The sequence below is a fragment of the Condylura cristata genome, unplaced genomic scaffold, assembly GCF_000260355.1.
Source record: "Condylura cristata isolate star-nosed mole 26May11 unplaced genomic scaffold, ConCri1.0 scaffold00032, whole genome shotgun sequence".
NCBI lineage: Eukaryota > Metazoa > Chordata > Mammalia > Eulipotyphla > Talpidae > Condylura > Condylura cristata.
This window is the reverse complement of record NW_004567133.1, coordinates 15,806,770-15,819,581: the sequence shown is the minus strand read 5'-3', so window position 1 is coordinate 15,819,581 and position 12,812 is coordinate 15,806,770. Positions and strand designations below refer to the sequence as shown.

Sequence of the window (12,812 nt, the reverse complement as noted above, 5' to 3'; positions counted from 1 at the left end):
CCAAAAAAACCCCAAACCCGTCCTGGCTCCACAGCATCTGGGCTGGTAACCCTGCACGGAACCCCTGCTTCCGGAGGCCCGAGATGGGCTGGTGAGTGGGAGAGGAGGTGCAGACCCACCCGGAGCCGGGACTCCTGCCCCCGCTGCCCCTGCTCCCTGCCAGGAGCCCCGCGCCCTTCTGCTCAGGCCGCTGGGGGTACTGACCCTGCTGATGGAGAAGAGCAGGCCCGGGCGGTCAGAGCACACGCCGGTGAAGCAGAAGCGCAGCTTCCAGTAGAACAGGTGCTCCCAGATGAAGGTGATGAGGCTGAGCGCCATGGCGGCCGCCAGCATGTAGAACACGCCTGCCATGTTGTCGATGTCCAGCTGGCTGCTCATCACCTCATTCTTCTCGTTGTGGCAGATGCCCGTGAGCCACAGCGTCTCCAGCTCCTCCATCTCCCCTGGACGTGAGACAAGACATCGTGGTGAGGAGCAGGGCGAGCACAGTGGGACAGGCGTGGCCTCCCGGACGCGCGGCTTAGTGCTTAAGACTCAAGGCAAGGTCCCCTTCCTATATTTGCACACTGGTGAGTGAAGACAGGAAACACCTACCTGGCTATCTACACAAGGGAGAATGAAGCAACCGAGAGCATCTGGTGCAGCCCTGTTCTATTTAGCTAATGTTCGGTCTCCATCATTGTTTCTGCCCACTGTCCCAACATGCGCACATCTGGAGCAGGTCGTGGGATGGACTGGCAGCTCCCGGGTGGGAAGACGTCCCGCTCTGAACAGCATGAGGTGGAGTCATGGTTTCCCTGTCTGAATTGGGTGTAATGGTGAGGTACCCCCGACTTGCGCTGAAGGTCAGAGGAACTCGCCCAGACAGCGCTCTAAGCTGGCCCTGCCTGGCGAAGTGCCTGTAACTGGCCGTCTGCTGGCCACCACCAAAGGGGAAACCCCAGCACAGTGCCGGCATGCAACAGCCCTCAAACACCTTAGTCTCTTCTCTCTCCCTTAGCTTCTCCAGGGTGATTCCAAAAGCCACCCACGAGCAGTACACTTCAGGTACAAAGCTTCACGGACAAGAAACATCTCCGCTGGCTCTGAGGGCCCTTTGCGAGCTGAACACCTCCCCACTGGTGCAGGCAGTTAAAGAGGCAGGTCTGGTGGTGTTTGGGGCGGGGGAGATGCCAGTGACACAATTTTCTCTTTTATGTGCATTTTATCCAGTTGCCACTTAGGAAAAAATTCTGATTTAAATGTCTAGCAATTTTACTGTCTAGCAATTCACGAGACTACAGTACTCAGACAATGATTCAGCTTTCCAAATTGCCCTTCAAGAGCAGTAAAAATCATGGAAGATACATGTTAAATGGAAAATATGACTGTCTACACGTGATTATTGAGGTGAGATATCAGTGAGATTTTGTGTCTCTAGATGGACCTATCTTCTAGCTATATCATTTGTTACATGGAAGATGTAATAAGAGAATGCAGAGAAAAGGAAATAAAATACTTCAAATTTTTGATTCTCTTTTGAAGAGGTCACCAGAATTATTGCTTTCATAATGCCTTTTTTTTTTTTTAAGTTTTGAGAACTATTGTGTTGTTTTTGATTTGTTCTCACTCTTGAATGATTTGGTAGAACACAGAACTTTGCCAATTATATTTTCTTGAAGATGTTATTTTCCTTTTGAAGATCTTAGAGAGTCTTCTCTTTAGACCGAGAGGTCGGCCGACAGTCTAACTGTCATTCCTTTCTATGCAATCTATGTTTTCTGTCATTGCTTTTGAGAGTTTCATTCTGTCTTGGGTGCGGAACCCTAGTGTGGGTTTGTTTTATTTGCTCTGCTCTGGCTGCAGAGTGCCTGTTCTGTCTGATGACTCATAGTGTTAATTCTGGGGGAAAAATATCTCGCCCACTGTCACTATGAATATTAACTGTCCCCATCCTACCCTTTAAAAAAGTTAATCGAGCTAATTTTGGGGAGTAGTGTCTGATTTATTGAAAAACTGAGCAGAAAGTAAGAATTCCCACATACACCCTCCCCCCACTCCTCTGCTAACATCTGGCATTCATGCATCCAGTCTTTATAAGTTGTGAACCAATGTTGTTACGTGATTATTCACTGAAGCCCACGGCTTATGTTGGGACTCACTCTCTGTGCTGTGCGGGTGACAGGCTTTGTCACATGCTCCATCATGTGGACCCACCATTACAGAACGACACGGAGCGATTCACTGCTCTGAGATCCCCTGGGCCACCTCTTCCTCTCCCACCCCCACCCCAGTACGTGGCAACTGCTGATCTTCTAACCATCTCTACAGTTGCGCCATTCCAGACGTCGTAATATCGGAACCCCACACAGTCACATGGAGTTGCTTGACCACAGGGACCCATGAGACCCCCATCACAGATGAGGTGACTCCCCTGGTGTGAACATCCCAGCGTGTGGTTACAAGCCCGCACGGTGAGCCGCTGCACTCTCGGGCTCCCGGGAGCCTGTCAGGACCAGTGGGCTCTGCTGTCTGTCACCGACCCACCAGCAGCCTTTCCAGCTTCCTTCCCTTTGCAGTGTGCATTTAAGCCTCCTCCGTCTTTCCATGGGGTGACAGCTCCTTTCTTTTTATCACTGAGTAGCAGCCCACTGCACAGACATACAGCTTGTTGGCCTGCTGACCTACCGCGGGACATCTTGGTTGTTCCCGAGTGTGGGCAGCTATGAATAAAAGTGCTATGACATCCACTGTGTAGTTAAATTTTCAACTCCCTAGGGCAGGTGCGGAGGCCCATCGCTGCCGGATTGCAGGGCGGGGACACGGTTACCTTTGCAGGAGAGGTCCCCTGCCCAGCACCACGGTGGTGTGGGGCGCATTCCCACCTGCGGCGAGGGGAGGTCCACACATCCTCATACACATGAGTGTGCCAATGTCTCGGGTTTCAGCGAGGGGCACAGTGATTCAAGAAGCCCTAAGGTACAGTTCCCGAAAGACACATCGTCACCTTATCTGTTTTAATCTTCTGAAAATTTTGCTCAAGATATTTTGGACCTTCCCGTCTTGCCTCTCGGTTATTAACTTGAATATTTTTCCATTCCTCGTCTCCCTGTCCTTCCATTAGACGGTTCCCACAGATCTGTGTTAACAGCTCATTAACACTTCATTTATTCATTCATTAGTAATACTAAGCTTTGTGATTTCATTTTAATCTGCTTTAATGGTGGCATTCCTCTGGCTCTTCTAAACTTCTGTCCTTTTTATATCATCACATGCTGCTCTTTTATTTGATTTCTAGAACTTTTATACATTTAATGATGTCAAATACAGATTTTCATATTAATTTCTGCACTGTCGCATCAGTCCTTGGGGGTTTTCATCCTTTGGTTTGTGATGTGTGCTGAGTTTCATAGTAGATTACTTCCTTGAAGCACTTGTAACTTCTGATGACGAACCGGTCTCCAGCCTTGCTGTCCTCTCCTGGAGCTCCCAGGCTCCAGACATGTCCCTCCAGGCAGGGGCTGGGGTTTGCTCCTGCCATGGGGCCAGTGGCTTTCCACATGCCAGTTTTGTATGAAATCAATATGTACTGTAATCACCACACCGTTCAGGTAGTTGCACATGTAGAACTCTACTTACTTGGGTTATAATTTCTTGGCTTCAAATAGATGGCGAGCTCTCCTATACTTTCCTGGCATTGATGGCCATTTTCTTCATATTCAAGGTTCCAGCTTTATGCAGTGGTACCGTTTTCTACTATGGTTACACAGCTCGGGGCCCTTGCATGGATATCAAAGCTCCGCCTCCAGGCCTTCAGCTGCTGCCCCTTACCTGACAGGTACCGTGGGACGTTCCCATCTGCTAAGGAATTCCTTCCTTTTGGCTAATGCTGGGTGCTGTGTGCACAGGCTTTTAATCCTGTACGTCGATGTGTCTGCGGCATGGAGGCCCCCACATCAGCCAGCCTCCCATTGCATCACAACCTCACACGTTCACACATGCCATCATGAGCGTGTGGCTGCAGAGGGACAGAGGTCCCAGTCTTCTCTCCCCTGGTGACAGTGCAGGGCCACAGCAATTCAGCAGTTCACACAGATGGCAGCTGCGCCCACCCGTGTTCACTGTATCTCTCAATAGCATCGTTTTCCCTTGTGCTTGATTTAATCTTGTGCTGTTTTGTTCACCGTGGCTCCTAAGTGCACAGAAGCCACTGCTAACATTGCGTTTGTACAAGGAAGTCTCCAGGCCACAGCCCTGCCATCAAGCAGTGCACAGCTGTATATATACATGGATGACTTTTGTCATCAGGACTAAAAAGTATACATATGTATAGGAGAAAAGAACAAGAATTATATCTCCTTATAAATTCACCCTTAGGGGTCTCCTTAGTGGCACAGGGGTTAAAGTCAGCATTATCGGGCTGTCGCCAGCCACGATTCCCAGCCAGGGAGCTGACGCCCATGGCGCAGCAGACCTCTCCTGACCCGCCTGCTGCTCCCCTCAGCAGTGGGTTTTGGTTGATCTGCCTGTTCTGCTCCCCACTCTGTCTCTGGTGAACACTCTCACCCCTGCACCTCTGGCCTGTTCCCCAGTTTTTATATGCATAAATAAATAAAAATAAATCTTAAAAAAATTAGGATCCTCTCTGGTGGCCAGGGGTTAAGTCTCAGCACTATTGCCGCTGTGGCTTGAGTTCCATTCTCAGCCAGGGACTGGCCCACGTGGCGCAGCAGACCCCTCCTGTCTCCCTGCTGCTCCCCTCAGCAGTATATTCCAGTAGATCTGCCTGTTCTGCTCCCCACTCTGCCTCTGGTCAGTCATCTCACCCCCTGTACCTCTGGCCTGTACCCCAGTTTTTGTGCGCATAAATAAATAAAATAAATCTTAAAAAATAAATTCACCCATAGGCAGGTGTCAGTTACTGGGCAGTGGGGCTGGTTCTTTTCCTGTGGCAGCGCTGGGGCCTGTACCCAGCGCAGGGTGGGAGAAGTGCTTGTTTCCTCCTCCGCCCACCACCAGCCTCTGTCCAGATGCCTCTGGGCCTCCGCTTGGAGTTTGTGAGGACACAGAAATGGGTCTTCTCACCATGTTTTCAATCCTCAGCATATCTCCTGTTGGGACTTGATCCCCTGAGAGCCAGGTTTGTCATCGGGAACAGGGTCAGCCTGGTTCTAAAACATCACTGCCCTCCCTTTCGAACTCCCCTCCTCTGCTCTCTGCCCAAGCCACAGCTCGCGCTGAATAAGTCAACTTGGTAAATCAGACCTGCATCCCCCAAAGGAGAGCAAATGCTCATTTTTCAGTACCAATTACAGCCTGTTCCAGTCATTTTCCAGTTAATCATTCCCTGCTTCGTGGCCTTCTACGCATGTACTGAACTATAGTTCAGATACTTTCTTATTTCGCTTTTAATTTACTCAAGTATACCGTAATCTCCTTCAGGGAGACCAGGGACGGTGGTTTATGGTTTTGATATTTCTCGTGGCCTGCAGCATGTAGTCAGCATCGAATCCCTATATTCTGTTTCTGCCTCTGTTTCTTTCCTCACATCTCGAGGTTTGAGTTAGGCACCATCGCAAAAATGTTCAGACCTGTTTGCTGAGTTTTCCTGCACTCTAAAACAGAGCATAGGGGTTCCTGCGGTGAGCCTGAGAGCGAGGCTGCAGCGTGCGTGTCCTTGGCTTGGGGGAAGCAGCCCATGTCACTGTTTTCAAGCACTGGCTCTACGATTCTCATCCCGCTGTCAGTTTCTCCCATTACCCAGAGGCCATGATCTTTGTCAGTGTGATCTTGGCTGCTGGACAATTAACTCTCCTTCTAGAAGCAGACTCATTCTTGCTGGGAAGACAAAAGCTAAATGCTCTCCCGGGAGTAGGGAGCCTGGGCAGCTTTGGGTTTGCAGCCAGACACCTCCTGTCCATCCCTGCGCCACCAAACGCCCTCTCTTCCTGTTTACTTCTCTGAGGACAGGCAGTTCATGAGCGCTGAGACTGCCTTTGCACGCATGCAAGTTATGTCTGCCCCCAGGTTCTTCCTAAATCTGTCTTCAGACACAGGAAGACTGACGTTGCCTGTCACAAGGATCTCGGCTGACCTCTGGGCTCTGCACCACCTCGGGGAAGGCTGTGTGTCCGGGACAAAGAGTAGAGTCAGGGCTCTCCCTATTCTCCTATAACCAGCTAACAGGCAGAGCAGCGGGGCTTCAAGAGGCAGGAACTAGGGAGACACGAGATATAAAGGGAACAGGCGGGATGATGGAGACTGTGTGTGCCTGAGACTAGCCTCCTAGACAGCGCTGCTGCGAGAGCTGGCGTGAGACGCCCAGGCGGCCAGGTCAAGGTGCGATGGTACATCCGGCCTCGCCACCCCACCCAGCATGGCAGAAACCAAGGGGCTCAGCCTTGTTAAAAAAGAAAAGAAAAGAAAAGAAAAGAAAAGGAATGTGTGACGAGCCAAGGAGACAACATTCCACTATGACATGAAAGAATGTTTCGGACACACAATCCTAGAATGAGCTGCAGATAGGAGAGTGTCCCATCATCTAGTAGGGTCCAGAAAGAGGTAGACTACAGCCAGAGAACCTGTGGCCAGTGCCTACCTTTAGCACATAGCCCGTGTGACCTTGTGTCGGCACCTGGCTTACTATCGGCTCCCAGAGCTGTCTGTTTATCTAGTTTTCTATCTTGTATTTAACAAAATCACACACATTCTAGGCTTTTTAAAGTGCTAGACTTTTCAAAAATTAACTCAGGTAGCCCCCCAATCAACCTAAGGTGGCTGCTCCCACCACATACCCATTTCACAGGTGAGGCCACTAAAAAAAGGACGTTTAGCATGTGGCCAGCATTTCTATATTTTCATACAGAACCACAAACGCACAGTCCTTGGCCCTACCAGTTGAGTCCTGTGGGAGAGAGGCCGTGCAAACCACAAAAAAAGCATGGCAAGATGAGGTGGCTGGATGGGCACAAGGCCAGAGGCAACAAGTGTTATGGGCTCAAGAGAAAGCAGAATTTCAGGGAAGAGAAGGTCTTCAGAAGAACCCTTAGGGCAGGACCCAGGTGGCAAAGGACTCAGCTATCACGCTAAGGAGTGTGGGGCCTTCTGAGGACAGGGCTGTCAGACGAGACAGTTGCTTGCTTGTGGTCCCAATGTTCTCCAGGTGCTGTCCGTGTTTCCCCAGCCAGGGTCCCACTGAAACAGACACCCCTCCACAAAGGGGTGGTGCCACCTTCCAACACTACTTATATGCAGCTGCCTTGGACTACAAGACCCAGAATGCCATGCACTGGATTTCTGAGTAGGGCAGCTGCTGGAATTGAGTTAAGCAACAGTGCTTTGTCTATCACTGAACACATGCAGGTTTGTTGGCCTGACGTGCACTCTGGTACTGCTGGGAAGGAGACTTGGAGGAAAGACATGGAGATACATGGAAGAGACATGCAGGAAGGTTAAAAGTGGCAGCTGATATCTTGATATGGTATTCCCTTCCTTTTTTTTTTTTTTTAAGATTTATTTATGCATACAGAACTGGGGCCCAGTCAGAGGTCTCCAGCTCTATGAAGTCTTCTCTGAATGCACAGGAATGTGGATGAGACCATGGATTTTCCTCCATGACACACTGGGTTTATTGTCAGTTAGGATCTGTCCCACTAGGGTATACTCTCCACTCATTCCTCTCTTCTCCCAGTGGGAGGTGAGTTTACTTAGGACAGGGATCCTGTCTTACTCTTCCTTAGACCCTGATACAGGGTTTGCTACATAGTAGGTGGTTTGTGAAGCGGTGATGATTCTGGATGACAGGCTCTTCTCCTTGATTAAGGATCTGAATCTTAATTAAGATTGTGGCCCACTGATCTGAGGCTCTGTGGGATCCCAGGAAAGGAAGGAATCTGTGAAGCCCCAGGGTAAGGGGTCAGGAATATTTTCTGAAATCCAGAAATCAGTGCTGACTTTTGGGTAAGCAACTTCCCATCAAAGATCTTGGCAACGAAGCCTGGTGGTTCCCCACAGGGAACTCACTCACATCTCCAGCAAAAGACGTCAGGATGATGTTGCTGCTGCTCCCATTAGGGTTCGCTGTGAACACCAAAAGGGGAACTAACCCCATTTCAATCCTGTTTCATGTCTTGCTCAGGAATTGGGCACGATGGCTTTCTCAGAAGCCCAAATGGAGTTGGAAATGGTAAAGGAAAAACTTTTTTTTTTTTTGTAGAAAATCTAGGGCACCATCTTTGGCAGGCTCATATTCTCAACAAGAACAGATTTGGTAACTTGAGCTCTGAGCTGTGGTCCCAGGAGTAAGGATGGTTTGGGATCTACAGGTTTGAGGCCAAATCCCTTTCCTGTCCAGGTGTCCTGGAACAAGTTGCTGCTCAGATCTAGGGCTGTAGTCTGTGGTGTTGGAGTAGAGTAGGGTTAACTAGACCAAACTATCACTGACCTTGGGGTCTAAGTCTCATTCACTCTACACTCTTGACTCAGGTGACCTTGAATCTGGAAAGAATTGCTTTCTGAATCTAGAAGCTCTGTATGTGGATGTGGGGATCATCAAACCATTTTTTTGGGAAAGAACAGCATACTTTTGGGGGCTGGGGGGGAGAAAGGGGTTGTACAAGATTCTGGACACAAATAGACTGAATCTGGAAGATAAATCTTCCTTATTTAAATGTCAGAATATTCCATTTTTGTAGAATGCTGAGAAGTCACAAAACCAAAATAAAAATAGGGCCAAGCGTCAATGTAGCAGTTGGTTGCAGGGACAGGCTGGCTTGGGCACAAATGTCTCACCACCACCTTCCAACTGGGGTCTCTATTCTGCGGATGGAGCCCAAGGTCCACGGAGTTCACTGCTGCCTGTCACCATCTGGCTGGTATTTCAAAGGCCACATGAACAGCCATGCGAGCTGGAGTTGGGGATTTTATGCACACAGGTTTCTAACCTGTGTTTCTTGGAGAAGAAAAGGAGAAAGAGGAGAGAAGGTTGGATGAGGCACCTCAATCAATTGTCAAACAATGTACATGGCCCTAATTTTCCATACAAGGGTGAGGTTGGTGGGAAGTAATGCTCCAGAATAAGACTGCAGAAAAACAGCAAGAGGTCGAGAAATCCTCTGCGTACCAGGCACTGCTGGCTGGAGTCTACCGAAGCAGTTTGCTTCACGCATATATAGATGGCCAAGCTGATACGACTTAGAGTTACGCATAAGTGAATACGAGTAACTTTTTGACATTGCATATGTTCTTAATCAAGAGTCTTCAAAATCCCATGATTCACTGTGTAAGAGTGTGAGGACTTTTTAATATCACAAAGGGTCCTGTGGTTTAAAAGGCTGTAGATGTAAGGATAACAGTAATCCTACATCCCAAGCCAAGACAGATCTTCTTTCTTTCAGCAAGTGAGATGACATCACCGGCCTTCAAATCCTTTTTTATTACAGTGCTGTCAACAAGCTCGCTCAGACTGCAAAATCCTTAAGCAAAGGAACAACGTCTGTGCTCTCTGCGTCCCCGCTGCCTAGGTCAGGGCGGGGAGCTTGGTGGGCACACACACTTGGTGTGGCCTGAAGGAGAAAGAGAAGGAGAGAGCTGGGGATAGAGGAAAGCTGGGAGGGAGAGAGGAGGGACAGGGCAGGAAGAACAGAAAGGAGACACAGGACATAGTTAGCGGCACCCTTGACACACGCAGAAGGGAGACCCAGTTTTCCTTTCATAGAGAATGGTGGGGGTGATGTGGGGGGTTAGACTATCACCCAGGAATGCTCTCAGGCCTCTCTTTGATGACTCCCCTGCCCCTCCTGGCCTCCTCTCCCTCATCCCGAGTCGGAGCACCAGAGGAGAGTAAGAACATGGCCGAAGAGGAGGGGGGACCACACGGGCCAGGGGCTGGTGAGAGTCAGATTCCAGCTCAGGAAAGTGAATGGGGCAGCCACAGCTAATGATCTTGTCCTTTTCAGCATGGTCCTTTCTACTAATGAGGTCAGGTTATATAAACCAGGGTCACAGGATAAGGAAGCCAGGGATGGAATGTGGATCTCTAAACTAGGATCATAAAACATATTCCAACCCCACAGCCACTGATGAGTTCACCTGGAGTTCAGTTATACAAGCCTGCTTAGAGGAGCCGCGGGCTCTGGTGGTGGGAATGTGAATCGCCAGAGCGCTTCCGAAAACTGCAGGCTTCCACTGAAACCAAACCCATGCACCTGCTCTGACCCTGCAGTGGGTACATGGCCAGAGAAATATATGCCTGCCTGCCCCCAAAGTGTGCAAGAGTAGTCAGCGCAGACAAACATGTAAAACACAGGTCTTGCTAATCAAATGACCACACTTCGATGGACAAATGGGCTTTGGCCAAGTCCACTGCTCTTGCTTTCTCAGCCAGAGAAGGTCAATCCCTTTGCTCTCAAAGCCCAGCCCTAACACCTGTCTCCCAAGCCCTGACCGCTCAGGAGATTTCTCACACCCAGACAACCCCCCCCCCCACACACGCTCTTTCTTGCTGTTGAACTCGTCAGTGACTGACCCCTCCGCCTGCCCTCAGGGTGTCTCGGAGTCCTCTCCTCAACCTTGGCCGAAGGACCCAAGGGCCCTTTCCCTTCCCCTTTGGTCCACCCCTGTGATTCCCAGTGGGTGCAGCAGTGGGCAGCGCCTGGCCCCCTTGGGCTTGTGCACTACAGTGTTGGAGGGTGAGCTCAGACCTGAGGGGCCTCTGGCTCCCCTTCCTGTAAAGACCAGTTCTTCTATTGGAGTCCAAAGCCTGGTTTTGTAACTATACCCCATGCTGCTACATTTAGAACATTTCACACGAGCTATTACAACCAATTTTAGTAAATTACTGAGACATGTAAAAATGTTCATTAGAATTTATATAAAAAAGGCTAAGTGGTCAAAATAGGACAAATGACAACTCGGGTTTTGGGTTTTCATTTTCTCTAGTATTCAAAAGAATTCAAATTGGGCGACCCACAGCTAGCACAACACACCTTGTACAGCGGCGCACAAGTCACAACGCCCGGTGCTGCGGCTGTGTCAAACTGTACAATGACTCACTCACTAGTAGTAGTTTTGTCAAGTGGGAACAGCTTTTGAGTGTACACATCCCCCTGTTAACCAAGATCTCCAGAGATCTTTAGCACCACTAACCCTTCAAATTCCGCATTGAAGCTTTCCTTACTGATAGGCTAATCAGGGCCCCCCCTGGTGACACAAAGGGTTAGGACGCAGCACTGCAAGCTGGCTGCAGCCGCTCAGCTGCTTCAGTGCAGCTACCCTGGAGGTGACCCACAGGGCACAGCAGACCTCTCCTGTCTCCCCGCTGCTCCCCTTAGCAGTGTACTTTGTCGATCTGCCTGTTCTGCTCTCCACTCTGTCTCTGGTGAATTCTCTCTCCCCTGCACCTCTGGCCTTTACCCCAGTTCTGTATGCATAAATAAATACATCTAAAACAACAACAACAAACAACCAAATAGGCAAATCAAAAGGAAACATCAATCACAAAGGGGTCTCTTCCATCCCTGAGTGTTTAACATAAGGACGATAATGAGTTATGCCTCGTGAATGATGATGACGTCTTATGCAAAAAATTAGCATGATGTGAAGGCCAGGTGTTGTGACCACATGAGAAAATGTTGAAGATATAATGGTAAGCGAACACAGTGGAAATATTATGGGGCATTTAACCATCATTCAAGTTATTTAAAGAAATGTGTCTGCACGTAGCAAGGCGCAGGACTACAGCTGAATGAAAAGCAATTACGTGCAGGCAGCAGAGACTGAGGTGATTTTATGTAGAGATCCTACTGCCTGTCCAAATGAAAGTGGGTTAAAAATGCAGCCAGAGAGGGGTCTGGGGCCGCTGCTCCAGCCTCTAAATCCCTTGCAGCGCTGTGACACCAGCATTTGACTTACAGCAAGCCATCCATTATGTCTTATTCCAGCACTCACGGTTCTTGTGCCATTTGACTTTTTCCTGCTTTGAGCGATTCACTGCTTCTCAGGCACGAGTTTGGCATCGCTGACCTTGTTCTCATCCTGGTGTCAGACTGATAATAAACTCTCTGAAGCTGGATCTCGAGGGGCCGATCGGGAATCTGCTCCGAACTTCGGCAGATGAAAACCCTCAGAGCTTTGACACAGAGGGGGGCTCAGTGGTGCTCCAGGATATTTATGGGCTTTATCTGTTTCTTGAGTAAGTACTGTTTCACTATTATTCCAAATATGTCTCTAGTTAAAATTAGGAGGGAGATAAACAAGTCTAATTTTTATGGTACCATCTGGTCACAGGCCAATGAAGCAGCCGCTAAGCTCTTTATTGCTGATCTCTGCTCAGGACTGACACATTTCTTCCCTGGAAAACATTTCACTTCTGAATGAGCAGTTTGCCCTGGATGTTTCAGAGGTCACAGCAGGGTCAATGTGACTTAGTAGCTGGGACATCGATATGCTCATTCATCATCGCCCCCTTGGGAAGACACATCACCAAGGCTGCCATTTTGTGTGTGAATGAGGTTTGTGTGCATGGAAGCCATCCACCTAGAGCAGGGGCGCAAATAAAATCCACAGGCCACCCCATCACTCCCTGCCGGTTCTGAAAGAAGCCCAGGCACATGTGTGAGGGTCCGGGAGGGCCGCCCAGACCTAATCTGGCTCCAGGTCCTGTCAACAGAAGCTTGTGCTCAAGTCTCTGTCCAAATGGGCTTCCGGTCTTGCCTGCTGCATCCGTAACACTACTGTTCTAGACAATGGAGAAATCTTTGCAAGTGACAAACATGCTCCTGTCTATTTTGTCCCTCTCTGCATGGAAAAGCCTGACTTTCAAGCCCCCTGGGCTG

The 12,812-nt window shown here is 49.3% G+C and overlaps 1 protein-coding gene across 1 annotated transcript in view; it reads right to left on the bottom strand.

The window, feature by feature from the left end:
* Nucleotides 1-12,812, bottom strand: part of GRIN2A (glutamate receptor, ionotropic, N-methyl D-aspartate 2A) — a 319,112-nt gene that overhangs the window by 5,549 nt on the left and 300,751 nt on the right. The window contains exon 13 of the mRNA XM_004692131.1: nt 205-443. Within this exon, the coding sequence (XP_004692188.1) occupies nt 205-443 (239 nt within the window). The remainder of the gene's footprint in view (nt 1-204; nt 444-12,812) is intronic.